The sequence below is a fragment of the Atractosteus spatula genome, chromosome 23, assembly GCF_055471065.1.
Source record: "Atractosteus spatula isolate fAtrSpa1 chromosome 23, fAtrSpa1.hap1, whole genome shotgun sequence".
Taxonomy (NCBI): Eukaryota; Metazoa; Chordata; class Actinopteri; order Semionotiformes; family Lepisosteidae; genus Atractosteus; species Atractosteus spatula.
In genome coordinates, this window is record NC_142728.1 from 3,191,120 (window position 1) to 3,217,945 (window position 26,826).

At 42.8% G+C, this 26,826-nt stretch overlaps 1 protein-coding gene and 1 long non-coding RNA gene across 4 annotated transcripts in view; one reads left to right on the forward strand and one right to left on the reverse strand.

Annotated features, from left to right (window-relative positions):
- The window catches only part of dnm1a (dynamin 1a), a 112,621-nt gene that overhangs the window by 15,993 nt on the left and 69,802 nt on the right, over positions 1–26,826 (reverse strand). For all 3 annotated transcript variants that reach the window (XM_088940790.1, XM_088940791.1, XM_088940789.1), the window contains one exon: positions 24,946–25,059. In XM_088940790.1, coding sequence (XP_088796916.1) covers positions 24,946–25,059 — 114 coding nt within the window. The remainder of the gene's footprint in view (positions 1–24,945; positions 25,060–26,826) is intronic.
- LOC148816069 (uncharacterized) lies at positions 11,882–15,206 on the forward strand. Its single transcript, XR_016094757.1, has 2 exons — positions 11,882–12,057; positions 13,625–15,206. It is a non-coding gene; the product is annotated as an uncharacterized LOC148816069 (long non-coding RNA).

The window sequence follows — 26,826 nt, forward strand, 5'->3', positions numbered from 1 at the left end:
CAGGCAACCACACACACCAGCTGGCTTGGTGCTGAAACTGAAATCTATGATGCTGAGCTGATGAGTTTTAACACCAAAGCCAAAAGAGACACATTCTTGTAAAACTTTTCCAAGCAGACTAATGAGAAAATGTAAAAACCACAGTTATCCATTGCAGACATTAACGAAGAAAAGGCAGTAATTCTTTTACCTCCTGAACAATTGTCATCCCGATCTCTTTGTTGGTGATGTTGGCTTCGGTTTGTATTGTTGTATTGGAGACTGCTGCAAAACAAATTTTCCCCGGGGGGCTAATACTGCAGCCATATCACCCTGCAACTCACAACTGCCAAACCACTGAAGCTCAGCAGGTGTGAGCCTGGTCAGTGCCTGGAGGGGAGACCTCCTGAGAAAGCTAAGGTTGCTGCTGGAAAAGGTGTTAGTGGGACAAGTAGGGGATGTTCACCCTGCGGTCTGCGTGGGTAAGGCCACAGTATTGTGACGGGGACACTAGACTGAAAAAGGTGCTGTACTTTGGATAAGATATAAAACCAAGGTCCTGACTCTCTGTGGCCATTTAAAAATCCCAGGGTGTTTCTTGTAAAGAGTAGGGGTGTTACCCCGCCATCCTGGCCAAATATCCCCCTGGCCTTTACCACTCATGGCCTCCTAATAATCCCCCTCTACGAACTGGCTTCATCACTCTGTTCTCCGTGCTGAGAGCTGGTCTGTGTGCTGGTGACTGGCACACTTTAGCTCCTATATCAGTGTAAGGAATTATCATTGTTAAAGCTGGAACTGAACAAAAACCTGAATACAAGAGCGACCATGAAACTGAAGAAACGGTGTTGAAAAATAGATTTTTCTTCCACGTATTTCGGCCGTCTCTGAGCTTTATCCTGGCCCTCGTGCTCCTGCGTGCCGAGTGCCTCTGGGATGGGTTCAGAGAGTGTGAGAGGGAGCAGGGAAGGACAGTCCACAACTTTCACCGAAATTTCCGGCTCTTTCGAAGAACGCCCTGCGGGGGCAGCACGCGGGGGTTCTCTTCGAGGGAGGGAGCTGGAGAGACTCCCGGGAGGAACAGAAGAGCACCAGGGCTACAAGATTCCCTCAGTCTGACCAGATCACAAAACCCCGCACCAGGCAGATGGCGCCCAGCAGACGTCTGTCCCAGACAATTTTCGGAGGGGGGGGGAATTATTTTCCCTGCCATGCCGGTCCTAGGCAGCAGGATTTCTCTTTATGGTAGCAGGGCTTGAAAGATAAAACCCTTTTCACTGACCCAGAGGCAGGGGCTGAGCTCCTCTGGCACCCTCCATGGTTTCTTGACATTTCTCTCACAGTGCATGTCAGTAAATCATCCAAACGGATTCTGGATCGCATATTGAATGTTCCAAGACACGTGTAGCAAAAGAAAGAGACTCAAAATTGAGCTAAGAGACACGGACATAACGATACTTTTAAGAACGAAAAGAACTATTGTTTTTTTGGGAGAAAAAAAATGCCCTTAACGCAAGTTATACCAAGCATGAACAGCATTAAAAGAAACACATTTGATGATTTTTAGGCACGGTGGCGCTGTGGTTAGTATTGTTGCCTGGGTCAGTACTGTGGCCCTGGGTCAGATGGAAATGCCTGTGCACCAGCACAAGGAGAAATGTACTTGAAGTATTGTACTCTTGCTGTGGTTTCAAAACGCCTCACTAGTGCTTTTCAACACTGCACTGCTATGTCATTGCTGTGTGGCTGCTGATTGCTTCCCTCAGCAACATTTGCTCCAGTTATTACTAGTATTGTTTTTTCGGTGCTTTTCGACTTGGGGTGCTCTGCGAGGGGGCCAGATAACAGGCAGACACAATAAAGTCTGGGGAACTGGGCAGAACACGCACACAAGATCAACTAGGAAAACAATTCAGTGAAAAACAAGACTGCTTAACTTACAATTTTGCAGTTTTAATGCTTTCGTAACAGTAGAGTGTTAAAGGACTACCTCAAGAATAAAGCAGGAACTATTACAAAAATATAATTCTATATTATAATGAAAATGTAATATAGAATTGTAATATAATGCAAAATGTCCACACCCAATTTTTAAGGAAAAACACACAGTGGTGAATGATGGCTGGATGGAATTAAAACAACCACCAATCCTAGGTTTTTGCGGATGTAATGTGTTAGTTAGCTGTTCAAAAAAGGCAGAACTCTCACTAGATATTACATGCTGAGGCTGAGTGGAGGAAGACAAGACCTTTTGAAAATTATGTTCACATTTAAGCGGTTTGTTCATTTGCAGGCCCAGTAGGGTTTTTAAGACTTCTAACTGCAAGCAAAGTCTTCTGAATGGAAAGTTCAGTGCTAGTTTGGGAGAGGAAACAAATTCTCCCATGACAGAGCCTTGATGTGTTAGAAAGGGGGGTACTGTTACTTTAAGGAACTGCCTGTGTCTGTCTCTGTTAAAAGTAGATTGAAAAGTGCTGGTGACTTGGGTTTGCTTCAAAGGCTCACTCTAATACGGGCAACATCTGGGAACAATAAGCCGACTGCTAACCCCTCATTACTGAAACGTCTGTGCCTTGGGAGGAGGCCAGTAGCACGTTTCCAAACTTTTTTCATTCCTTTTTTCGCTACATTTGAATTCTACATTTCTCAGACTTTCCCTGTTTCGCAAAAAAGTTCCAACGACAGACAGCCCCGTTAACTGACACTGATTATCGCCATCGGATTTGTATAGTCTCAGTCTTCTTTGTAATCCTTAAGGATTGGCTTAACCAAATTAATTTTCGATAGGGTTTACCTGCAGAAATATTCATTTGCCTTTTTAGAGAACATATTCAACTGGGAAATCGGAATCCTGATGTGCTGATACACTATCATATCAGTTGCAGCTGTTGTACGGAATGAAAAAGTATTGTGCAAGAAGTATTATTTGTTATCCATATGTGACACCTGGTCTATCTGGAGCACAGCGGCTTCAGCGAGTTCACACATTCTTTATTATTCCCCAAGAAATGAAAAGATTTTGAACAGAGTTTGGTTGAAGGACCTGTGAAGATCCTATTTGAAAAGTGAAGTCTTGCTTATGCAAACACAGAAGTAAGGAGCTGTACCTAACTACTAAGCCAGATAGGTTTCTTTTTTACCGTGTTTAAAGCCGCTCTTACTGTGTTTTTTTAACATCAAGGCATGGGAGAAGTGTGTAAACCCAGAGTAAAATACACCTTGTCAGTCCACACTGCCTGGTAGCTTTCTGGCTAAAGTTATATTTCAAAAGCGTCAGTCATCAGCTTTTCTGTGACTGAACTGACGTTTGTGACTTTTGAACTAGTAACAATATATTCTATAAAAATTCCCTTGCAAACTTAGTGGCCGAGCCTGTATTTAGTCTGAGCTAGGGCTTTGTTTGGACTGTCTGCACATTGCTGCCTCTTGGTAAGTCCTGACTTTTGAAGCAACAAATAAACGTATAACATTAACTTTTGAGAAAACGAAGGGGAGAGAGCACACAGGACTTGGCATCAGCGCTCATTACGGTGGACTGTAAAATCTTTCAGTTCCCAAACAGCTTAGCTAAAGCAACAAGCAAACTTTCTGACATTTTTACGTGCTTCTTTGATACGGTAAGAGAAGTTATTTTAGTGAACACTGTTATCTGAATATATTTTGTATCCTTCTGTTCACTCTCCGTACAAACTGGGGCATATGCAGCCCTTATTATAGCACTGTGGGCAACAAATAGCTACCAGTTTCTGTTTTAATTTCCACTTCAGAAATAAATTGAAACATCAGAGAGGCTGTAATGTGTACAGAAATGTGTGATGGGACGCAGCTTATAGGAGGCAACTTCGGCATTTTTCTAGCCCCATTGTGGGAAGAGACATGATCCTGATAACAGCCCACGTTGTAAATAAATGAGTCAGAAAAATACCAAAACAGCCGGGCTCGTGTTTAATAAAAGGCTACAGTTAATGGAGAGCACACAGGATGTTATGAAAGTCCAAGCGTGTTATATAACACTTTAAAGCATTAAAGAACATTTGGCTTTCATAATAAACTCTTCACTTAACTTTGTTCCACATCAAGTTTTTAATCTCTTCTAGACCTCACTTTCAAAACCGATCTGCGGAGTTCTTAGGCTCTCCAAAAGATGAGGAAAGTTGTGAATGAAAACGTACTGGATTAATCAACATTTTGTGGCAGTTTGAGAGCTTTTTTTCCAAACTCAAAATAACTTTTAAATTAAAACAGACATTATTTTTACTGATTTGTTTGAGCTAGAGCTTCAAATGTTGTATTGTACAGTACTATATTATTACATGTTACACTTGAGTCGGTATTATATCACTCTACAATTTGTCCTTCTCTGTGTACTGCACAATTGCTTACAAAATTGTCATACTTTCATTATAAAAACTGTAATTATTTTATTATATCATTTGAAAAGGGTGACTTTAATAATAAATTGTCAATTGAACATAAAAGGATGACTGAAACAACATGCTATAATATTTTTAGAAACAAACTCAAGTTATACATTTTTTCATCTCCAATAGTTTCAATGCATAACATCTAAACAGCTGCAATCTATACTGTGTATACTTGAATTTCATAATTCTTAATCCATTTTTGGTTTAATTTTTTTTTAAATATTTTGGGGGTTATTTGCATTTGAAGCTGTTGAAAACTCTTCTAGCATAACTGAGATTAAATCATGGAACCGAGAAATTGTTATAGAGACTGGTATGAATATCCTAAAAAAAACCAACATTGCCAAATACAATATCAAAATTGTCCTACAGTAAATACTACAATATTCTCAGGGCAAACTATACACCATCCTTTCAAACTACACACCACAAGCTGTAAATAAAAATGAGATCTCTTAAATGACAATGACCACTAAGTTAAATTTACATTTGTTGGGCTCTTAATCAGACAGCAACACAGTGGAGTAATGGAGTACCCGATAAATCTTTCAGGAAGTTGATTTAAGAGTCTGCGGGTCATAGCTCTGTTTCATGTATCTGTACTCTTAACACACTTCAAAAAGAAAATCTGCTTGTTAGTTACAAACCTGAGCTGGACTCAAATATTTTGCAAGAACATCTGCCTGAGCTTAAATGGACTTAAACGGGGCAGATACCACTCTTATTTTCAAGATGCAAATCCCACGTGCTATCAGATGGAAGCACTGGTTACAATTTACAGGTCAGAGGTTAGTGATGTTTGGAGAAATGAGACGAGATAACCTCCCGATGCAAGTGGCTCATTTAATCAGCCGGCAGGATATCAAATTAGACAGACGGCCTTTCCTCTGTTTAGAAGAGTTCACATCACCCCCCCCCCCCTCCCACTAACTGCCCCCTTACTCTCTCTCCCTTGCCTTCCTAGACACTCTCTGGGTTAGCAAGAAAAGACTGCTGTCTGCTGAACAACTTTGTCATTGTCTGGTGGTCGTAAGATCATATCTTATGAAGCCAGCCGCTTAAAACAAATGTACTTTTCCTGTTTCTGTTTTCTAACTGCTTTATCCAATACAGGATGATCGGGGAGCAGCTAGCCTGGCAAGCAGTGGGCACAAGGCAGGGTACAGCCTTGATGGGATGCCAGTCAATTGCAGGGCACATGCACACACTCACACCAGGCGTGTACAGAAACCAAGTAAACTACTCGTGTGTCTTTTGACAGTGGGAGGAAGACGCATGGGAGAACATGCAAACTCCACACACACAGCACCTCAGGAATTGAACACAGGGCCCCTTGTCCTTAGAGGCAGCAATGCCAACCACGGTGCTGCTATGCCACCCTATTTTTTTCACATTCTTGAAAGAAAATACTTTTTGTGTGAGTAAAAAAACACAACAGCAGAAACAGGGGGCTTAGTCAGAAAGGATGTGATTCTGCATTATTTTCTCAACTCTTAAAAAAAGAAATCTGCCTCATGCAGGAAGTCGTGTTATGAAAAGTGTTTCTGTGAGGAGACTCTTTTGGAGAATGCTGGGTGACTTCTTGTACCTTTTTTCATATGATCTCCTTCTTTCATATGACCCCAGTCACAAACTGTTTTCTCTCCTACAGTCCGATAAACGTCTACCGAAGCATTCGGTCCAAGTCCGACAGGCTACGGAACAGCTTCTACCTCCAGGCAATAAGACTGCTAAACAGCCAACCTGCAGCTCCTTTAGCAAATCACCCGTAATGGCTACATGGAGACACAGTTTTCACTGTATTCAGCATACTGCACTACTTGTATATATTGCATATACCATGGACACATAGTGTAGCAACTCTATTCATCTTGAGTTTTATTCAATTTCTATTACATTATCTATTATGATGTAACCTTATTTTCGTCACCTTAATTTTGTGATTTTTGTGAGCTCGCAGAAAAGACATTGCATTGCCAGCAACTACTGCTGCACGCTGTGTTGTTGTGCACTTGATAAATAAACTTTGATTTGATTTGATTTCTGACTTTTTTAATCAGCTTTGCTGAGCTGCAGGGGGCACATACAGATGCAGCCATTCAAAGTGCGCGTTACACACACGTACCGCAGGTGGCGTCGCGCAGCGTGACGCAAGATGACGTGTGGCACCGCAGTACGTGATTGGTTGACCAACAGGGGCACTCGTGGTCCATTGGTCTGTCGTAGAAAGACTTACAGTAAACGTCTTTGCTGTGCCCGTTGTAAATATTGAATTTTACCACTGAAGGGAAATCTTAGTAGCTGAGCATAAAAAGAATAGGAGCATACTGTAACGCGTGTGAAGGCCATAAACGATATTAATTTTGGAACATAAACATACAGTATATAGCTGGTCTTGGTACTTTAAAGAAAAAAAATACACACCAGTATTCCATTTCTCCCTAAACATTTTAAGCTTCGAAGTCTTTAACTAACGTGATACCAGAGTCAACAAGCATACTTTTAGAATTTGATTAATAGGGAATAGAATATGGAATCGCGTATCTAAAGAATTTAATAACGGTATGATTATATTCGTGTACTGCGACAGGGCTGTGTAGGGCTGTTTCGCCTCCCTGTTCATGCGAGTTGTCATTGTTGAGATGAACAAACATCTGAAGGGGGACCCTATAGCACATAGAATTGGAATAGTTAAATGTAAGTATTTGGTCTCGACTTCCAATTCTACCAGTAGCTTTTTTCCCCCAATACAAATGTGAAGTGTTGTGTCTCGTTAAACATAAAGGTGTATTTTAATTTTTTCTACAAGGTGACAGTAGTTTGTTGATTATTTAGCCTGTTCCTGGCTCCATAGACAGAACATCACCGAACATCACCTTTGGTGAGAGGAATGCAGGAGAATGAATGAAAAAAGAAGTGTGCACATCTTTGGTGTTATTTGTAAATTCAAAACTCTTTCAGTCCTGAGTGCCATGAAAAGCAAGATGAGGACCTGGTTTGTTCACATGCTCACAGACTTGAATGACAAAGGCAATGACACTGTTCCAGTGCCAAGAAAAAATTGAAACCCCCTAGGTTGGTCTGTGATTTTGTATATTTTAGACCTAAGGCGTAATTTGATCTTCATGAAAGTCTTAATGCAGTTTATCATAGAAGTTCAGGAGGAAGGTTAGATCCTTATCTTGCCTACTTCCTCTCTCCTACATATATAGACTGTATGTATATAACTCTTACCTCCTGGACCCTGCTTTACACTTCTCTAACACACTCCTCCTGTCACCCCGTCTTCACTCTTCCAGCAGCTCCCTCACTCATTCCTCGTGAAAGTGAGGGAGGGTCAGTCAGCCTCATTCTTACGGTCAGTGTGCTGTTCTCTCAGCAAGGATCTAATGATCTAACTGGACTACTGAAATAAAATATATCTGATTAAATACATCATAGAAGGACATAGGATAGGGGCACCTCCTTGAGCAGCTGAAGCTTCCCCTAGATGTTTTCTCTAAGTGTTCATCAGTCTCTCTTGCATCGGCTTTTATGAATTTTGGCCCCTCCCTCCTAACGGAACTGCTGCAAGTTTGTGACATTTGAGGCTTTCATTGTTCTAACAGCGTGCTCCAGATGCTGCCATAACATTTCAGAAAAGCAGAGTTAGGTCCAGACTTTGTCTTGGCCCATCCAAAATGTGAAGTTTCTTCCTCTTCAGCTGCCTGTATGCTTAGGATCGTTGTCTTGCTGCAGGAACCACTTTCGGCTCACTTTCTGCTGACGAAAGGGTGGCCTGACTTTCTCCTCCTGATACTACAATGAAGCCATTGATCAATCAGGGATGACAAGTCATCCAGTTCCCCAGGCAGCAAAGCAGCTCCAAACCATCATACTCACATCAGCACGCTTGACAGCTGGGATAAGTTCTTCTCTTGGAAGGCAGTGTTTGGGTTTCACCACACAAAATATTTCCCATTGTAGCCAAGCCGTTCAGCTTCATCTCTCCAGAGGATATTCTTTCAGCCGTTTTATGGTTTCAGACTGGCAGCAATGTTTTTGTTTGAAAGAATTGGTTTCTTCCTGGCTATTCTCCCATCAAAAACATTCCCATTCAGTCTTCTCTTGATGGTCAAGACATGAACACTGACATTAGCCACAGTTAGGGAGGCCTACAGATCCTTAGATGTTACTCTGGGGCTCTTTGTGACTTCCTCGATGATTCTGCAGGTTGCTTTTTGGACGTTCTTGGCAGGAGAAATGGGTTGAGTCTCCATGGTCTTGAATATTTTCCATTTGTAGGTTATCTCCCTGATAGTGGATGGATAGAGACCCAGCCATTTCAAAATGGTTTTGTACTCCTCTCCAGACCGATGGGCATCAGCCACTCTTTTCCTGAGGCCCTCTGAAATCTCTGTACATCATGGCATGGCATGTTTGCACTAACCCATATGGCTGAAGACCAAACACATGAGCATTCTGACCTTTATATAGAACAGGGACGCCTGAAACACCGTCCTCGTCTACCTCTTACTCATTTAAATAACCCAGTTCTAATTACCACCACAGCTGTGCTAACGAAACTGTTATTTTTCTTACACTGATTCTTAATTATTCTCTTGCATCTCCGAAAAAATATCAAATTGGTAAATCTAAAGCCTTTTGGCCATTTAAGAAACAATGGCTTCAATTAAATGGAGGTATCATGATAAAAAAATTGCGACTCAGATAATTATATCAGGAGCTTACCCACTGTTGCTCAGCGCTGTACATATTTGAAACTGACGGGGGTCTTGAGCTTGTACATTGTAACTGAATAAGATTCTTCCATCAATGAGCTACTTGTAGCTACACAAACAAGGGGAAAATTATGCTTAATTATAACATTGTTCTACTGTGTATGAGTAACTTGCAGGGGAGACTGCGGAAGAATTTACGCGGTAATTCTGGCATTGAGAAAACACATTTTAATCCTCAGACCTGCGTGATGAATTGGGAAATGGTGAATTTGGAATTCCAGAGCAAAGGGGAACAAAAAAAATGATCTGGTGTTGGAGGATGGGGGTCAGACAGGGAAGGATTAAATTTGAAAAAAGAAATAATCAAAAAGGTAAGAAATAATGCACTGTACAGGATGTTTCCCACGATAAATAAAATAAACTATTTCCCCAGCTCACTAAGGCTCCTGTTTTAGTTGTAAATCTTTGGTGTCCTGTTTTTTCCAAGATAGTGGTTGAAGGGCCTATTTGGAGAGAAAGAAAGCAAAAAAGGCATTTCCTCAAGAAAAATGCCGCTGCACCTTTCTAGTCTCTTTCGTCTGCTTTCAGACAAGTTGTCAGCACTGACCGTGCCCTCAGTGGGTTTTAAAATCTGGCTGAAAGACGTTGTGGAAAAATGCTGCCTTTCCTCAGGCCCTGTCTCGCTGCCTACCTGCAGAACTGCTGACACAGCCCTCGTGGGAATGGAGCAAGTCCACTTTGATTTCTCGTTCAGGAAAATGAGCGAAACCGTAGCTAAAACAAACACACCACTTCTATTCCTTAGGACCACCTTGGATTCCAATCAAGAGGACGATGTTGAATCCCATGACCCCCGTTTTTAAGCTGCAGCACCAGTGGAGTTTAGTGTATACAGTGTGTGTGTGGAGGGTGCCTTTGTATTCAGCGAGGTATGCAGGACTTTGAATTGTTTATAATTAAGAGCATAACACAAAAAAACATATACACACTTTTCACCTACACTCCACAATACATAGATATTCTCTCCTAGTATCCTATAGGTGTGACACATCTACAGAATGTCCTATAGGTGTGACACATCTACAGAATGTCTCTTCTGGCATTCTGGAAAAGAACCCTCATTTTTTTACGTAACAGAACGAGATTAATTAGATTCCTGAGGTGCCTCCACAGAAACATTTTGTGGCACCTTTGTGGGCACCTTACCACTGGATGGGTACCCGGTGCCACAGTCATTAATGTCCTTTAGTACTTTTCTACAGATGCAGGTTTTTGGTTGAAAAGACAGGTTATACCTCCAGTGGCAACCTATATACTGTACACACACCAGTATAAAGCGCGGCACAGCAAATGATAGAACTTAACATTTGGGGAAGTGAAACATTAGAAAAAATGTCTCTGTCTCCTGAAAGTTGATTTAAAGATAGGTGTCTTTAAAACATAGTCAAATTCCTTTCAGCATTGTTCCTTTAACACCCCGACTGTTGAATGCTTAATACAACTTGTCTTCCGAAAAAAAATACGATGATTAGCTGTCCACGAAGGACCTGCATTTGAGGTTGACAACCCAGGCAGTTGGGATCAACTGCTTTCCAGAATCAGTCATCGGACCGGCAACCCCCTCTCACCACCCCACTCCGTCCCCTGCACCCGTACTGAAATCTGTGAAGGAAATGAACTTTGCCCTAGCTTTTCATGCACAGCACCCCCCCCCCCAAAGACCCCCCTTCAACCTCCAAATCACACATACCAACTCTCCCTACTCCATCACCCCTGTTAAGGGGCTCCTGCCCTCAGATAAAGGCCTCTTTATTCAGTCTGCTTCATGACAGGGAAAGGAAATCAGCTTAAAAAAAAGAATCACAGGAGCAAAAGCAACAGACCACAGGGCTGCACATCTGGAGTTATTACAACCCTCTGTCCCCGCCAAGAAACTCCGACATTCCTTAGCTGGCTACAACGTCGTGGAGCTTCTAATGTCAGCACCCCCCTCCTCCCTAGCCCCCTACCAGCCCCCAACGCAACCACCAAATACAAACCAACACCCCCCTCCCGTCCACATCCAGGCTCCTCTCCTCCTCCCCATGGGGCAACTCAATACGTCTCACTTCCTGTTGACCTCTGACCTCCCACTTCCTGTTGCCTCCTCAAAAGCCCGAGAAAAAGAGAAAAAAAACCCAGACAAGAAGCCCCACCTCCTCTCTCCCTCCCTCCCTAGGAAAGTTAGTTAACAGAACATTGCCACGTCAATCCTACGGCTACTCTCACTGCCCTTGGAAAGGGATGTGGGACGCTTTCTCTTCTTCTCTACTTGAATTTCACTCCTTTTCTCCCCTTTCGGCTCCCTTTTTGATTTTATTCCTTAACCATCTTTCCGGGACTTTCCGGGTGGCTACTGGCAAATCACAACTGATTTGTTCTTCCTCCAGTTAGCCATGCAAAGCAGCACCTCCAGGTAACTTTGGCGGGTGTCTGGGTTGATGAGGGAGAAAGGAGAAGGTAACCTTTTTCCTTTGCCCCTCCTGACTTCTACTTCTGCCCTCGACCTCCATCATATAGACCCCCTCCTCTCTCCGCCACCCCCCCCCCTCCCCCAGGCGCTGCACTGCCTCCAAGCATCTCCACTCCTGAAGCTGCACAGCGACTCGTCTGTGGACCGAAAGGGAGTGTAGAGGAGGGAGGAGAAAGAGCACCACTGGACCAGTCAGACAGCTCAGCCCCCCGAAGTGCACCTATCTAACACTTCATTTCCTTTCTTTTTCATTTCAGGCGGCGAAAGCAGATCTTGACCTCATCCGCTTGCTTACGGCGCATTTGTCGCACAGAACTACCGGACAGCAGCAGCACGTTTTCGGCGTTCTTTCAGCCGCCCAGAGCGGCTCAACTTGACTTCACCTCCACGGTACACCAGCGGCGTAGAGGAAGCCCTTTGGGTAACGAATGCTTTGATTTTTTTTTTTAACCTCTTCAGGCAAGTGAGGAAGACAGGAGTGGAAACGTCTGCAGCCATATTTTTTTTCTTCTAGTCTTGAGCCAAATTGCATAGGGTGTTTGAAGCCACAGGAACTCCTCTGCTGTATGTCATCAGTCCACAAGGAGTTATTTCTGTTTGAGCAATGAGTGGATAATGCTTAATTTTGCGCTTTTAAAGAAAATGAATTTCCCAGATTAGACTGGCTTTTCATTTTTTTTTCAAACATATTTGCTGTTGTGAATGCCGGTCGCTAACCCAGTGGTCTCTTAAGCTTTCTTGGGTTTTAGGATTCATTGCTTGAGCATCTTAAAGCAAAGCAGGGTGATAGGTTCATTTGTTTCACAATTATGCTCAAAGACAGAGGGAGGCAGAGAAAGAAATCTAAGTGCTGGCTTTTCCTATTCTGGCTGATCGGGGTGCCTGTTGTGGCAAAGTCTGATGGCATTACAGGCTCCAAACTGATCCACATCTCTCCTGTTGGCAGCATTCTGCTCGAGATGGGTTAATCGTATTGAACAGGGACTGGCTGCTCCTCACCAGCACTGGAACATACTGTGTATCTAGATGCAGGATGGAGTCTGATTCAGTAGCTAGTTGTCGGAGTGAGTCTGCCTGTGGATGTGAATGTCTGGACAGTTAACTCCATGGGTAAAAAAAAGATCTTACAATCATAAAAAGAACTGTGTTAGTCCAGTTTTGAAAAAAACTGATTATTTTCCCTCATAATGTTATTACTTCTCTATTTAATGTACGAGATATTGACTTTAAACAGACTAAAAATACAATAATGCTAAACTTGTCTTAAATAAAATTGTATGACAGTGTAGATGAGTCGATGTTACCGGATACCTTTCTGTGCTCTATGTTGGTTTTTTTTGTGCTTTTTAAACTTAATTAAAAAAAAAAACTTACCAGGGTTAAAAAAAAATGTGAAGAATATTAGAAAATTACTGGGCAGTTTTACAAAGAAGTGATTGGAATGTAATTTTTTCCCCTTGATTTGATTGATTTCCGAACAAATCTGGCTTAGCTTGTTACGTTCTTGATTCTGACTGGGCAGATATTTTTGTTCAGGTCTGTGTTGCAGCAGTTTGAAGAGATGATGCATTCTTATAGCACCACAGCGGGATCTCCCTTTAAAATGTGCACCGTTTTTGTTGGAAGTGCTAAGCTCTCTTGGATTTTTATTGGCTGGTAAATCAGAATGCTTTTGTTCTTAGAAGTTGAAAAGAAAAGACAAGGAGCAAGAGGCAGCGGTTGAGCCATCACCCAGAACAGAATATCTGTCATTAAACTCCGCATTATTTTTCTTATCGCGATCAAAGGTTTTTTAGCGGATATTTTTCCAACCCATCTCCTTTTCTTATAGCTACGTAAAGATTGCAAATCTAAAAGTGTGCAGCTTTGATCTCCAAATAAATGGCGAACGTGAAATTATACTGATCTTTCTTTGCAGGAACTATTTTCTGTAGGTGTGAAGCTATTGTCACTGGTCTTTATAACTATGCCCCCTTTTTTTCCCTCAGGAGCCCTTATTTCCTTCAAAGCCCAGCCTGGACTGAAGATCCCTTGGTTTCGAGGCCAGCAGGCACATTGGTGCTGGCCAGTATCCTGACCAGTAGGTGACGATGGTATCTGTGGTTCCCAGCTGGCATCACTGTGTGTCTGTGTGAATTAACGCGCCACCGTTGAGCCTGTCGGAGGTTGCCCAGGGAGTGCCCAGTGACCCGCCTCGCCTGCCCAGTGTTCAGACTACCTGTTCAGGAAGTTGTGGTTGTACAGTAGTCTGCACATTGGTTAGGCTGTGTGGGGGAGCTCGAGACATCAAGACCCGCAGCCTCATCGAGCACAGACGCCGAGAACCCAGTGATCTGCTCTGTGCTAGGCCTTGTTCAGCCGAGCACAAGGTGTTTTCTAGCTGAACAGGGGTGGTACAGTCGTTTACTCTACCAGTCACTCAAAGACAGCACACTCTGGGCCACCCCCCCCCCCCCCCCCCGAAGGCTACACCTTTGTCCTACCATTGAAGGGTACCGCTAGTGTCACAGGGCGTCACTGTCATCGTTGCAATTGCTAATCCAGCTCCTGCGGGACTTTGTTTGATGTTGTATTTGTGAGACAGTGCTTTTCCTATTCGAGAACACGCTGTAAAACAAACAAACAAACAAACAAACAAAAATCCTCTTCTCTCTATTTAAATACAAACGTATAAAAATCTTTCCAGCTACGGTTTTTGCTCAATGTGGTGTTGGTGGTGGGTGTATGAAAATGCTTTGCAAATGCAACAAACTTAACTGCGGTTGCTTCATGAGCTTTCTCGTGTCTGTTTTGGATTTGTAACACGCAGTGCAGTTTTATACCGTATTTATTTTTTCTTAATTAATTACTTTATGTAAGGCTTTAATTATAATGTTTTGCTTACTTTCTGTGTGAGTGTTTTTAGTGACCGAGTACACTGTACTTTAAGGTCTTTAAGGAAGAAAATGTCTGAGGGAGCAATTTTATGCTATAATCTCATAACTATTACTATGATTAGACCTCTTTATTTGTGTGGTTGATGTTAACAGACTGCTGCATACCTTTGGGGACAGATTGCTTTGGTGTCATCTTTCCTAGTGTGTTCAAATGCACAGACTCTGACTCATAGCTTACTCAGAAATCCTGCTGACAGAGTTCTGACCACTACTGGGAAGAACACACATCACTCCTGTGCTGGTGTCTGTGCACTTGCTGCCTGCTCAGCTTGGAACTCAGTTTGTTCTTAACACTTTGAGATTAACAAGCTAGAGAACCGTTACTCTGAAACTGAGGTGTGATAAGTTAAAATGCTGAAGGACTTGTAAATGACAAATTAAAGATTTCTCTGGCAAACTAAACTGGTCACTGAGCATCGGCTGGTAAATCTGAAATGGTCAGGCGGCCCACAGTCTATATCATATCCTAACAGCAAAAGATGTATTTCCCCAAGCCATGTTCATGGACACGGAAATTTATTAGCTGAGGAGACTTTCTTATTGCACATTTAAATTAATGCAAGAGTAGTTTTTGTCACTTTTATTTTTTTCCTGTTTCAATACAATACGAATTGTAATAAAGATTTTTAATAAAGGTCTTGTTCTCTTATGTCAAAATTATTTAGTATTTTCTAAGAGGAGAAAACCTTGCACATCTTGACTATCGTTACCAGCATTGCTCCAGGAGCAACATGACACTGTATTGTTTAAGAAAGTGTTTTGAACTGTTGGCTTCTGTCCTGTCAAAGTCTTTCTTAAGGCAGTGTTTGCACTGAAGCAATGCCTGGTCCACCTCCAGCTGGGCCTTATGTATGAAACTTAGTATCAGAATGAAAACTGAATAAAAAATGTTTACTTCAAAGGTCCCTCAGAGCAAAAGTTTGATGGAGCGTGAGCAATGCTTTGAAAAAGCGTGTACATATGTGAATTTTTTTGTGTTGGGGTTCATATTTTTGAGAAAAACAAAAAAGACAAAAATACATATTGGTTCTAATTTCTCCAACTATTTGAAGTCTTGTGCTTTTAAGAGCCGATCCATAGCCTGTCATTAGTAATGACAAAGAGTTGTTTATTTCATTACAATGCTAGTTTCTGGGTTCTTAAGAATTTTTTTAGCAAGGGAAGCAAAACAATGTCCACTTATTGAATAATCTGAAGCAGCAGTCTACAGTTTGATGAAAACACGGCTAAGAAATCTCTCTAAAAAGAAAAATACATGCTCTATTCAGTCTTCCCCTTTTGCCACAATTTGCCATAATTTATGAAAAGAAAAGAAAACTTGTGGTATGCCATATTTTCCAGTTAATTCTGCAAATCCCACTTCAAAAAGCAGGTTCTCAATAGCACACAGTTCTGCAAGCATGTATACTCAAGAATTCAGTGCATAACCTTCACTCATATACTGAGCGACAGCACTTATCACTATTACTGTAATCCTCAGTAGATTATAAGGTAGGTTGCTGGTTTAATGTGACCACTCTCTGGTGATCACAATTATTAAAACAGTTAATTGATTTGCACTGTTCAAGATATTACTCCTTAAAAACGTCAATGGCCTCTCCGTTAAATGAAGGACTCCCCTCCTTAGCACAGAACTAAGCTGTGGCTGTAATTTCCCTGCTGTGTTACCAATACTCTCAGTTACCTTAAGATACATTTTTTTGGTTAAGACCTTGAAGATATTGAGACTTTTTTAGCTCCTAGAGGAGAGCTGCAGTTGTGCTGTCAACACACCACGCGTTCGGAGATTTCCCTTGCTGGTGTTTACATTGAAAGGGGGCTGCCTTCACTGTGCATTAAAATATCTTCAAGTAAACCTCAGGAAACAATAAGAGTGCTGTTCATACTATTTATACCTTTACTGCAGCAGCCCATAATAACAATAATAATAAAGCTAATTATTTCCTGCAATTACATGACTGGTTTTAAAGAGACGTTGCTTTGAAAGCCCCCTGAGGTTCACAGTAATACGTCCTCATAAACTTTAAAAAAGAAAGGATCAGAGGATGAAGACAAGGGCGGATATTTAACACAAATCACCTTGTTAGCTGTTTGTCAAAAAAAAGCATGTAGCTTCACCGAGCAAGACCACCACTGAGCGCCAAACGCCCTTTGCTTCAGTATCTTTAATTTTGTTTCTGCATCATGCTTACGTGTCCGGCTCACAATGCGCACTTTTTCCCTGTTCCAAAGTGCCACTTTGAGAGGTTTATACATATTCAACCAAAGCGTTCTCCAGATGTTGCTCGGCAGACATCTGAAGAAGCGATTTGGGCTTTTCTTTCCCCTGGATCATTTCCGCACCTTGACAGCGCAGGGGGACGTGCTGTCAGGGGGACGCCGGCCACATGGGCGACCTCCAGCGACTGCTCGTTTGTCAGGACGTGGTAAAAAAAAAAAGAAAGCTGGCGTTTCTATAAATAAATCCACAAATGCACTTCAGAACCGTGAAACAGAACATAAACAAGTGGGGAAGCTGAGGAGTGAGCAATGCTAAATAATGTTACTGATGATCTTATTCTCCTCCCCTCAATTCAGCACCCAATTGACCTCTAAAACAGAGGTTCCTAATACTAATCCTGGTGAGCCAGTGTCTGCTTATTCTTGGTCCTGAACATTACTGAACTCAGCCCGGTACCGAACAAATAATTTGATCACTCAAAACGACTGCCTCAGTGTCAGCTATTAAAAGCCGGAGAGATACAGTATCATGTCAACTAGGAGACTTTACAAGTACCTTGAAAGGCGCAGCTCTTAAGAGGCTGACAACGACTGCCTCTCCTCTAGAAATCGTTTGTTTCAGTCGAGCAAGCGAGAGCTCAGCTGCAATCCGAACCGGCAGAGTGGGAGTCCTTGCTCTGAGGCCTTCAATAAGATCTGACAGCATTTCAAAGGAAAATCTGCTTTCACCAGGACAAAATGTGATTGTTGGAATTACTTTTAGGATGATCCTGCATCACAAAAATACAAATGAAATGCTAAAACCTAGAGAAGGAATAGGTAGCGCTCTCTATCACCATAGCCCCCTAGTAACCTAGGGACCACATAAAATCTGGATAGTTTCCTCTCTCAGCCAAGCCAAGACACATCTGTATTATTGCTTTATCTTGCTTGCTTCTTTAAAGTGTTCTTTTAAAAACCATTTTAAAAAGGAATTGTGCAGGCTTTGTGTTATCTTTGCATGTACTGTGCAAACAAAATCTCCCATACAGAAAACAGCTTTGTTTTAACATCCAAAATAAAAAGGGTATGGTTTAAGGACACACGCTTTGCTCTCAGAGAGGCACTCCACTACAGAGAAGGAGGTATTATTTCTGTCGAGAGGAGATTTTTAGGAGCTAGAATCTTATTAAAATGTTCGGTGGAGAGGGTTTCCTGTATGTTTGTAACTCCAACTGCCTTATGAATGATGGATTTAGAATGGGTTTTCGGTTTTCACTGTGCTTCATGTGTGCGCTGAAGAGTTAGAATCTCTATTCCAGATGTAAAACAATCCAGATGTGCATATATCAAAGCTACATGTGTGCCCATACGTTTTTACTCAAACTTTGCGCAAACCCTCTGTGTACTTAATTTGTAGAAGATGGAGCCGCATGGTAATCTAAATCGCCTCTTTTACATTTCTTATCCCAAGAGTGAGGGCAGACTTTTCACATCCACTGCAACATTTACAGCCACACGGACATCAGTTAAAACATCCCTATCTAGGACAAGTAATTACATATTCACAAAGTTGAGCCTTCAAGAAGACCACACTATACAGAAAAAATCACTGTGTTTGGCCTCAGTTATTTAGATGCCTTTGCCTAAGTAATACACATATTCTGTACATGTTTGTGTATTACATAGGCAGTACCTGTTTGTGTATTATGCAGGCAAAGACATCTTGTGTGTCTCTGTGTCTGATGCTTCTCAAATCTGGAGCAAGAGGAAATGCCATTAGGCACCACAACAAAGTTTTTACTAGGAGGCACAAAGATGTGGCACAGTAGTACTTGAACTGATATTTACGCTCCCTTGTTGCGGCCTTAAGAGAGACTTCAAAACCACTTACAAACTATGACACATGTAAGTGGGAAGACGTGAGCTTTGTCGTAACAGTTCGAAACAAACGTAGTGCATTAGCACGTGGGAAGGTCAGATCATAGAACAAACCCAAGAGAAACGCTTCTGTATCTTTAAAGAATCGCGAAGGTTTGCGTGTCTCCACACAACAGGAAGTACGTTAACCACCCACATACACACACACAGCCACACATTTCAATGAAGTCTTTTCTCCTTCCCTTTCAGCTCTTAATCAACTTTCTGAAACTGTATCCACTTTTCCTCCAAGTTATTTATGGGCCTGACATAACTGGCTTTCCGGCAGTTTTTATGACATGGCTGGCTTGGAAGGAGTTTCGGTGTCTGGCAGGCCCAGACAAACGAGAAACTGCGCCAGGTTTCATAGCGGAGTCGTGTCTTATAATAACTCAGTGGTTTCCTCATGGTCGGGGGCACCATGTGCTCAGTCCCCTTGTTAGCACTCTGCACTTTCATGGGGTACATCTGTCCTTGACACCCCCTCCTCCAGCATGAGTGATTCTCTTTAGCCAAGAAGAAAACTGAACAACAGAGATATCAATGGATCTGCTTCGGACTTTGAGGTGTCATTAGTGTCTAAAAGCTCTGTATGTCCTAAAAGGGGCCGTGTGTCATTCAGAATTTCAAATTAGTGCCATGCTCCCAAAAAAGGGGAATGTGTTCAATTTTGACTTTGATTCAAGAGTTTTTCAAAACCGCTTCAGTCTACCAGCGTTAGTTGTCAGATAGCTGAGAAGAAAAAGCGATATCTTTCTGGTTCTTCGCTTTAATCCTGTGATGTACACGCATTTCAAGGCAGGTGACTGACACTTTTTAGGCTAAACTGATCTCCGGCAGCACTGAAATAATAAGGCCCCGCTTAGCTTCAGCCAAAAACGAATTACTGGAATTCTACGAGCTGTTTTAAAGCCGGTTTGAGTCTGGAACTTCGAACTAAACAACTACAGAAATGCATTAAAGAAAATCTCCGTTTCAACCTCTGCACACTTTCGTTATGCGTACAAGTGATATACTTGTGTTAGAACGTTTACATACTGTAGAGTGAAAAAAGACAAAACGGACAGACCTGACTACAGTACGTCTGCATTACAGAGGCTCTGTTTAATTAAAACGAGCAGAGAAAATGAATGAGAAGTTAGAAAGATTAGCTTGTGACAGGTGTCACAATTTCGATAATTGGAAACATATAGGCTCTGAAGTTATTTTGGAACAATATTAGCTCTCTAAGCCAAGGCCATTAAAGAAACATATGGATCTCACTTGCGTATCATTTCCACTTGTTTCTGACTTAACAGCAACCAGGTCCAGCTCTTGAGGAAGAAAAAGAAAAAAGCACATACTGTGAGTATCCTGAGCGGTCTAGTAATACCTTTGAACTTTTCATTAAATTCATTCATTTTTAAATTCATTCTTCATTTTTACTTGTGCTCTTCTCCAAAATTCTCTTCACTCCATTTTCCCGTTCAAAGGAGAGCACAGATGTGTCAGTTCATACTGTATCTTTTAAAGAATCAGATAGTTTGACCGAACAGTGCCTTTCATTTGAATAAGTCCTGAGCTGGGTTCCTCAAGGGTCACTACTTTTGGTTGTGGCTCCGAGAGAGACATTTGAACACATCAGTTGGATTTGGTTTTGCATTAGTGAACGGGGATTCGTTTCATGCGACTTTCCCTGAATCTTGAGTGAAGTCAACCCAGGGGGGTCTCTCCAGAATGAACTTTGGAACACAAACCAAGGGGCAAAACTGCGTGGAAGTGCATTTTAAACAGAGAACAGGAGGCAGTCCTTTACCCCCAAAGGGTTGTGGGAGCGTGGCACAAGCTATCCAGCCCTGTTGTTGAAGCCAGTACCCTGGCTTCTTTTACAAAATGGCTGAATGGCTGTAACTCCCGAACAGGTCAGATGGGCTGAGTGACCTCCTCTTGTTTGGAACCTTTCTTGTGTTCTGAAGAAAACGCGAACGTTGCGAGATGTGAAACGTGGAATGTGACGTGCACTTTGCGAATGCTGCAATGCTTTTTTGGATCAAGGCCAGTGAAAGAGGCTGTACGTCCTTTCACGCCGACGGGATTTTCAAGATGACACGCCTCAGATTGTCGGGTGAAGTTGCGTCTTTTTTCCGATTTTCTTTTTACTGCAGTACAGATGTAAGAAAACCCACAGCAGGCAGCTCTCAGAGCTGACCAAAGCCTACAGTCTCCTGTTTACAGTGTGAATTGCAGGGAACAGCGGTCAGAACAGACCCATGCGGACATTGCTCAGGCTGTGAACGACAGGAGGCCTCCAGAACTGGCTGTCTCCTTGCCTGCTTTCTGATTGCTGGTAACTAACTTCCTCCTCTTTCATTCTGGCTGCAAAGTTGCTGGAAATGTCTCATGGCTTTCGCAGAGCTTGGTGCGATTTCCCAAGCTACAGTACAACCGTACTATTTGAGCCTATACTGCATAGCTTTGGTTCTCTAGTCATGTTTTGCAGTGGATACCTACTGCAGCCAGAAACGCTAACTCAAAGCCAAACGGCCCTGTTCTCTCGGTCTAGAGCTTTTTCTTTTTGCGCTGTTCCTGAAAAAAGGAAATTTGTAAAAGCGTCCCCCAGTAAGATAAAAGACCGTTGAATATACTGGCAATAGTGAGCAAATAAGGCTTTGGAATAAACTCTTAATTTCAAGTCTAACTGGCAGGCCTGATTCAGGAGCTAACACGCCAGCAGGATGCCTGTGGGCACCCCTGTGCCCTCTGTCAGACACCTACTGTTCTGACATGTTATCGGTGACACAACCAGAGAACTATTTTAACGTGATATTTCAGAGGATGCTGGAAGGCTGTTCTCTTTTGGCCCAGCTACTGCGGCGAAGCTGCAGCACTGAGTCAGCCTGAGCAGTAATTAGCCATTCCAGTCGGAGGGATGTAATGGCAGGTTCGGCTGGAAAATAAATGCCATAAATTCAAAATGAACACCGCATGAACTGCGATGTGCCTTTGACGAAAAAAAAAACAGAAGAAATATCTGCAAACTTCATCAATCACGAGGAAGAGGTTGCGCAAAAAGTTGCTCGCTGCCAAAAGATCCACACTGAGCTGAAGTAAAATGAAGATAAACTGCTTCACATTCAGCTATTGTGGAACGGCCAACGCTGCCCGTGAAAGTTTTTTTCTTTCATTTCTGAAAGGAGACGCCTGAATGACAATTTACTTGCAAAACCTGTGCGGAAATTTGACATTTTTGTAACTCTCTCCTGCCTGTATCTATGCGATTAACCAAAAAAGTGAGCAGCCAAAAAAAAGTTACATATTCTGTGGATAGTTTTCTTATTTAAAACGTTTTTTTTAAAGAAAGGGTTTGATGTATGCTTTCAAAAACTGACCACATTAGGCACTATGGTTAAATATTAAAACGTTTTTGTAAATCTGGATGGTCCAGGCAGGGTTCTGGTTGTGTATCATGGGTTTCCTCTGCTCGTACTGTACGCCCAGGCGCTTTGAAGGAAACCTGTCAACTGAGAGCCTGAAGGATTTTCAAAAAACTTGCTTCGATGAAGCTTGGGCAACTCAGAAATTCCCGCCCAAACCACAGCTTTGGAAAAAAAAAAAAAAACAACCCACAGCATCCTAGAATATCTAAAAGTTTTTTTGGGGGGTGAAAATGGCAGGCAATGCGACGCTTGAAGCTCGCTGAGGGTTTGGCCTACACAAGGCCGGGCCTGGCCCACACGGAGCTTGGCCGTGTGGCCAGAAACAGCCTGGGGAGACGGGAGCCCAGCAGAGGCCAGTTTGAGTGCAGTCTGGGGATCGGGCTTCCTTCATTTTCCGGGCTTTTCCGAGTCCGACAGCGCAGAGCTTCTGGCTTCTACACTGTTATTTGCAAGCTCCAGTGAGACTCGGAGCGCGCGGGGCTGCTTGATTCAAAGACTTGGTATGTCCGCTAATGGAAACCAGATTTCTCCCAATGCTTCCACTGAACATTATTATTAGTGTCGGGGGCTAGCAGGGGATGGTGGAGGGGGCTGGGCGAGGCTGGACTGGTTAAGACCTGACAGCATTCAAACGACATGTGCGCTGATTTCTGTTCGCTGTCGTGCTTCGTACTGCTTCCACGTCTGGTTTCTATGCTGTGACACACCAAGAGAGCCAAGATGTCGACAGACCATACATATGGTAGACCACTGGGAGTGTCCCTGACTAAAGAATTTCAATGATCAGAGCCAGAGCCAACGATAAGTTTTTTTTTTTTCAAGCGAGCACTAGGTTTTCTCTCACAAGTACTGTGGCTACGCATCTGCAGACAGGTCTGTGCGCGAGTAAGATGGAGAGAGATGTCTGGCGGCATCTCTGAGAGGTTGTCTCAGAGTTTTACACTTCGGAGCACAAAAGCTTGGCTGCCCTTGTTAGAAAATACACACCAGCGCCTTGCAGGAAACCAAGAGTATCCCTGTGTACAAGGGGGTTTAATGACCACATTTTTGCGATCATTTGAACAAAAACATTTGCAGTCAAGAAGCATTACTTCTGAGGACGAGCTAGCTCCACTCCACTCCTGCATCAAAACGTTATTTGTGAAGAACGACACATATAATTAAATAAAACTGTATGTTGATTCCTATGGTCTGTAAAGGTCAGTTATACAGTAAGTGGATCCCCTGCTCCACACACAAGCACTAGAAGGACACTGCAGGGGTGATGACATTGCAGGCAGATTTGACCTCGAAACGAAAGCACCAAGGCTTTCCTAAATGTGCACTGAAAAGTCCCTTTTTCCAGAGTTATGGACCAGCAATACAATAAAAAAATTCCTGTGGCATAGAAGTCGACGGAGTGTAGCAGAGTCCTAGAACGAAACGTGTCTTTAACATGAAGACAAGACGGGGGACAAATGGTTTTAACACACTGTTGTTTACATCAAAGAGTGTACAAGTATAGAGAGGGCTCCTTCTGAGTGCTGGTTCGCCGGGAAATTGGAACAAAGGCCAAGGCTGACAGTCAGTAATGCTGACTCCTGCCAACCCCCCTCTCAACCCTTCAACCACCCCCAGGCCTGCGCACAGGAAAAATAATAATAAAAAGTGGGGAAATGTGCCCTTCTTTTGAAAGATTGCTATGGAAACAATGGCCCACTTTTTCCTCGGAGTTGGGCAGTGTTAGTTTTGGGTCCCCCAGCGGCGAGTAACCGCGATCCTGGTCTGATGTAAAAATAAATACATATGGAGGTTAGGAGCCCAGGATCGGGAAGGAGAGGTTCCTGCCTGACCGCGTGTGTTAGTCATTTAGGAAAGTGTGTGTGTTCGTGTGTGTGTGTTAAACAGAGGCTTTTGTTAGCCAGGAGATGAAAGAGAGCCCACAGTGCCCCAGTGCCCCTATATTTTCCACATGGAGTTCATTACAAGGCCCAAATCAGCCATTCCCCCCCCCCCACCCTCCCCCACACCTCCTGCTTTTGAAAGAAATTACGTTTATGAAAAGCAGTCCTCACATTTTACTAAAGAAGAAAGCTAAGGCCGACTGGTAGTTTCTGGTCCACAGATGTGGGTGCCACCTTTTATTTGAGTGTCAGGCTTTGGGGAGGGACCTTCTTCTACGGAAATTGAAAGGTCCTCATCTCATTTTTTACCTCCTCTCCCCCATACAGAATGAACCCCAGCCCATTTCTCCCTGGGGAGCGATTGTGTCAGCCACCCTGGGCAACGTACAAAGAGGTCATTGCTGCTGAGAATCATTGGTTTGGCAATAAATCGGAAGTACACCGAGGAAGGGTTCTGCAATTTGCTGTGGCAGGGTCAGTTAAGCAAACTGACATTTTAAATGCAGGGAGAAAACAAATAGGCTTTGGGCAGGCTGGGTGAACTTGAATTTCCGCGTCAACTTTCTCAAGTGAAAATTGACCAAGTCAACGATGCGCGTATGTTTAAGAAGGCGGGAGGAAGTCACAGAAAGGAAGGCAAAGTAAAAAGTACTAACGCATCCCTATTCAGGAATAGGTATGGCGAGACCGAGCTAGACAAAACCAGCTCCGTAATGCGGTGGGAAATTTCATTTCACAGAAACAAAACAGGCCAACAGACCCTGCTGAAGCAAAAACAGAAAAAAACAGGCCTGGTTCATGTTGTTGATATAAAATGAAATGAACAATAAATGAAAAATACATTCACAGTCACAAGTCCGTCAACCCTGGGATTCTCTCGGGCCTTGTAAATGCAGACAGTGTCAGGGTCCTGTGAATAGCAAGAAGGACTGTCCAGCGTCTCAGTGCCACTCACCTCATCATCCTTGTACCAGGACAGTGTCTCTGCTGTCAGCACAAACCAGTATTCCTTGGCTCCTCCTTTCATGATGCCAATGTTGTTGATGGTGAGCCAGCCCTTCCTGATCACCTGGGGCAAAAGACAACACATGGCATTAGTGTGCCAGCAATGCCAATCCAGTCATTTAAACCCATTATGGAGCTAGGCAGGATTCAATGACCGCTATATGTCTACAGCAAGGTGGAAATTGAATTCAGTGGGAAATTGTGCACAATGCAGTTCAATATCTCCACTGACATCTGTCTGCTTGTTAGAAAACCCCTCTATAATACTTTTCCTATGTTATCTGCTGTAATAGCGTGCAATCCTTGTACCCTATGCTCCCAGGACACTGGTAAAGGGTGTAGCCTTCGAAATGAAACTCACTGTCATCAGTCACATTCTCTCTCACGCCAGAGGTTTTCTTTCTGAGTCTGTCTGAAGTAACAAAAAGCTTATCGTCTGTTCATTCTTCAACTGAGAATAAAAGCGCGAGAAGTAACAACTTGCACCTCAGCAGAATGACTGTAGCTTGCTGTCGGCCTTAAAGGGATTTGCGTGCTCAGAGGCGGTTCAGGGGTAATGTTGGCAGCTCGGATGAAACTGCTTCTATCTGTGGGACAAAAAGTAACCGAGGTGGCAGCAGAGAGAATGGTAGAGTGTTTTATGCACCAATAAATGCTGTTTTCTTCTTGAAAGACCTTATAAAAAAAAACTTTGTGGTAAGCTTTATGCCGTCTGCTGTGTTGTGCAATCCAACTGGTGGTGAGGAATCTTCTTCGAGATAAAGAATGCTTTTAGAGCACATTAAGGGCAATTGTATTGCTTAGTAATAACAGACCTCATAGTGCAAAGATACATTGATGTCCTTAAGTCCTTTAGCCAGCAGTTTTTCTGTTCCTACAAGCCAAAGTGGAAATGCTGATTTTCAGCAGAGAAATGCATGACCACACAGCGCTAGGATGGCATGTTTTCAAGAAAACAATGCAAAGGCTTCTTCTTTTAAAATTAATCCATCAGAACATCTGTGGCCCCCGAGCTATCAGTACAGTACAGAGACTGGCAGAAGAGCCCACAGCAGACAGTGCATGGGGTGACCAAGCCTGTGCATCTTCTTTTCCAGCATTGTATTAATACTCAGCAAGGCCATACCCAAACTCAGACCATATGAATGTCATTACGTTTTCATTTTGGCAGTGGGTCACAGTTCATACTGAAAACTGCTGGGATTTTGTTTGATTTCTATGTTTCAAATTCCTCATTAGAACCGAGTGCGGCGATTTGATTCTTGGTATACTGCATGTCTTTCTTTCCTGTCTCCTCTTACTGCCGTGAGATGTGATTTGCTTTAAGAAAAACGTAACATTTTCATTCTGGGCAACGGCAATTCATGTTCTGTTACTAGAGGGAGCCGGGATTGTTGAATTATGAATGACAAAAACGCCATACTTTACGATATCAGATGAATTGAGAGAGAAGCAGAGATCGACAAATGATGGCAGGTGGGAGAATGAAGGCTTCCTACACAATCTAAACATTTTGATTGCAGCAAATAATAACCTGAGAGGAAAGGACAACAGAAAACCCCAAAGGGCTCTTAGATTTGATGAGAAATTACCGAAATTAACTATATTTCCAGGTTTTTCGGCTCCCAAGCAGTTGCAGATTTCAAGATCTTTACAAAACCTCAATGCAGCAGTATAATATTTCACAACTATCTAATTACTAGTTCAATTAAGCATCATATTATGTGACTAAGAACTTGATAAACACAAACCAGAGTACCCTGGGGTTCTGCAGGTCCCGCACATGGGATCCATTATAGAACGAAGGTTTCAGCAATTTAAGAGCCGGATC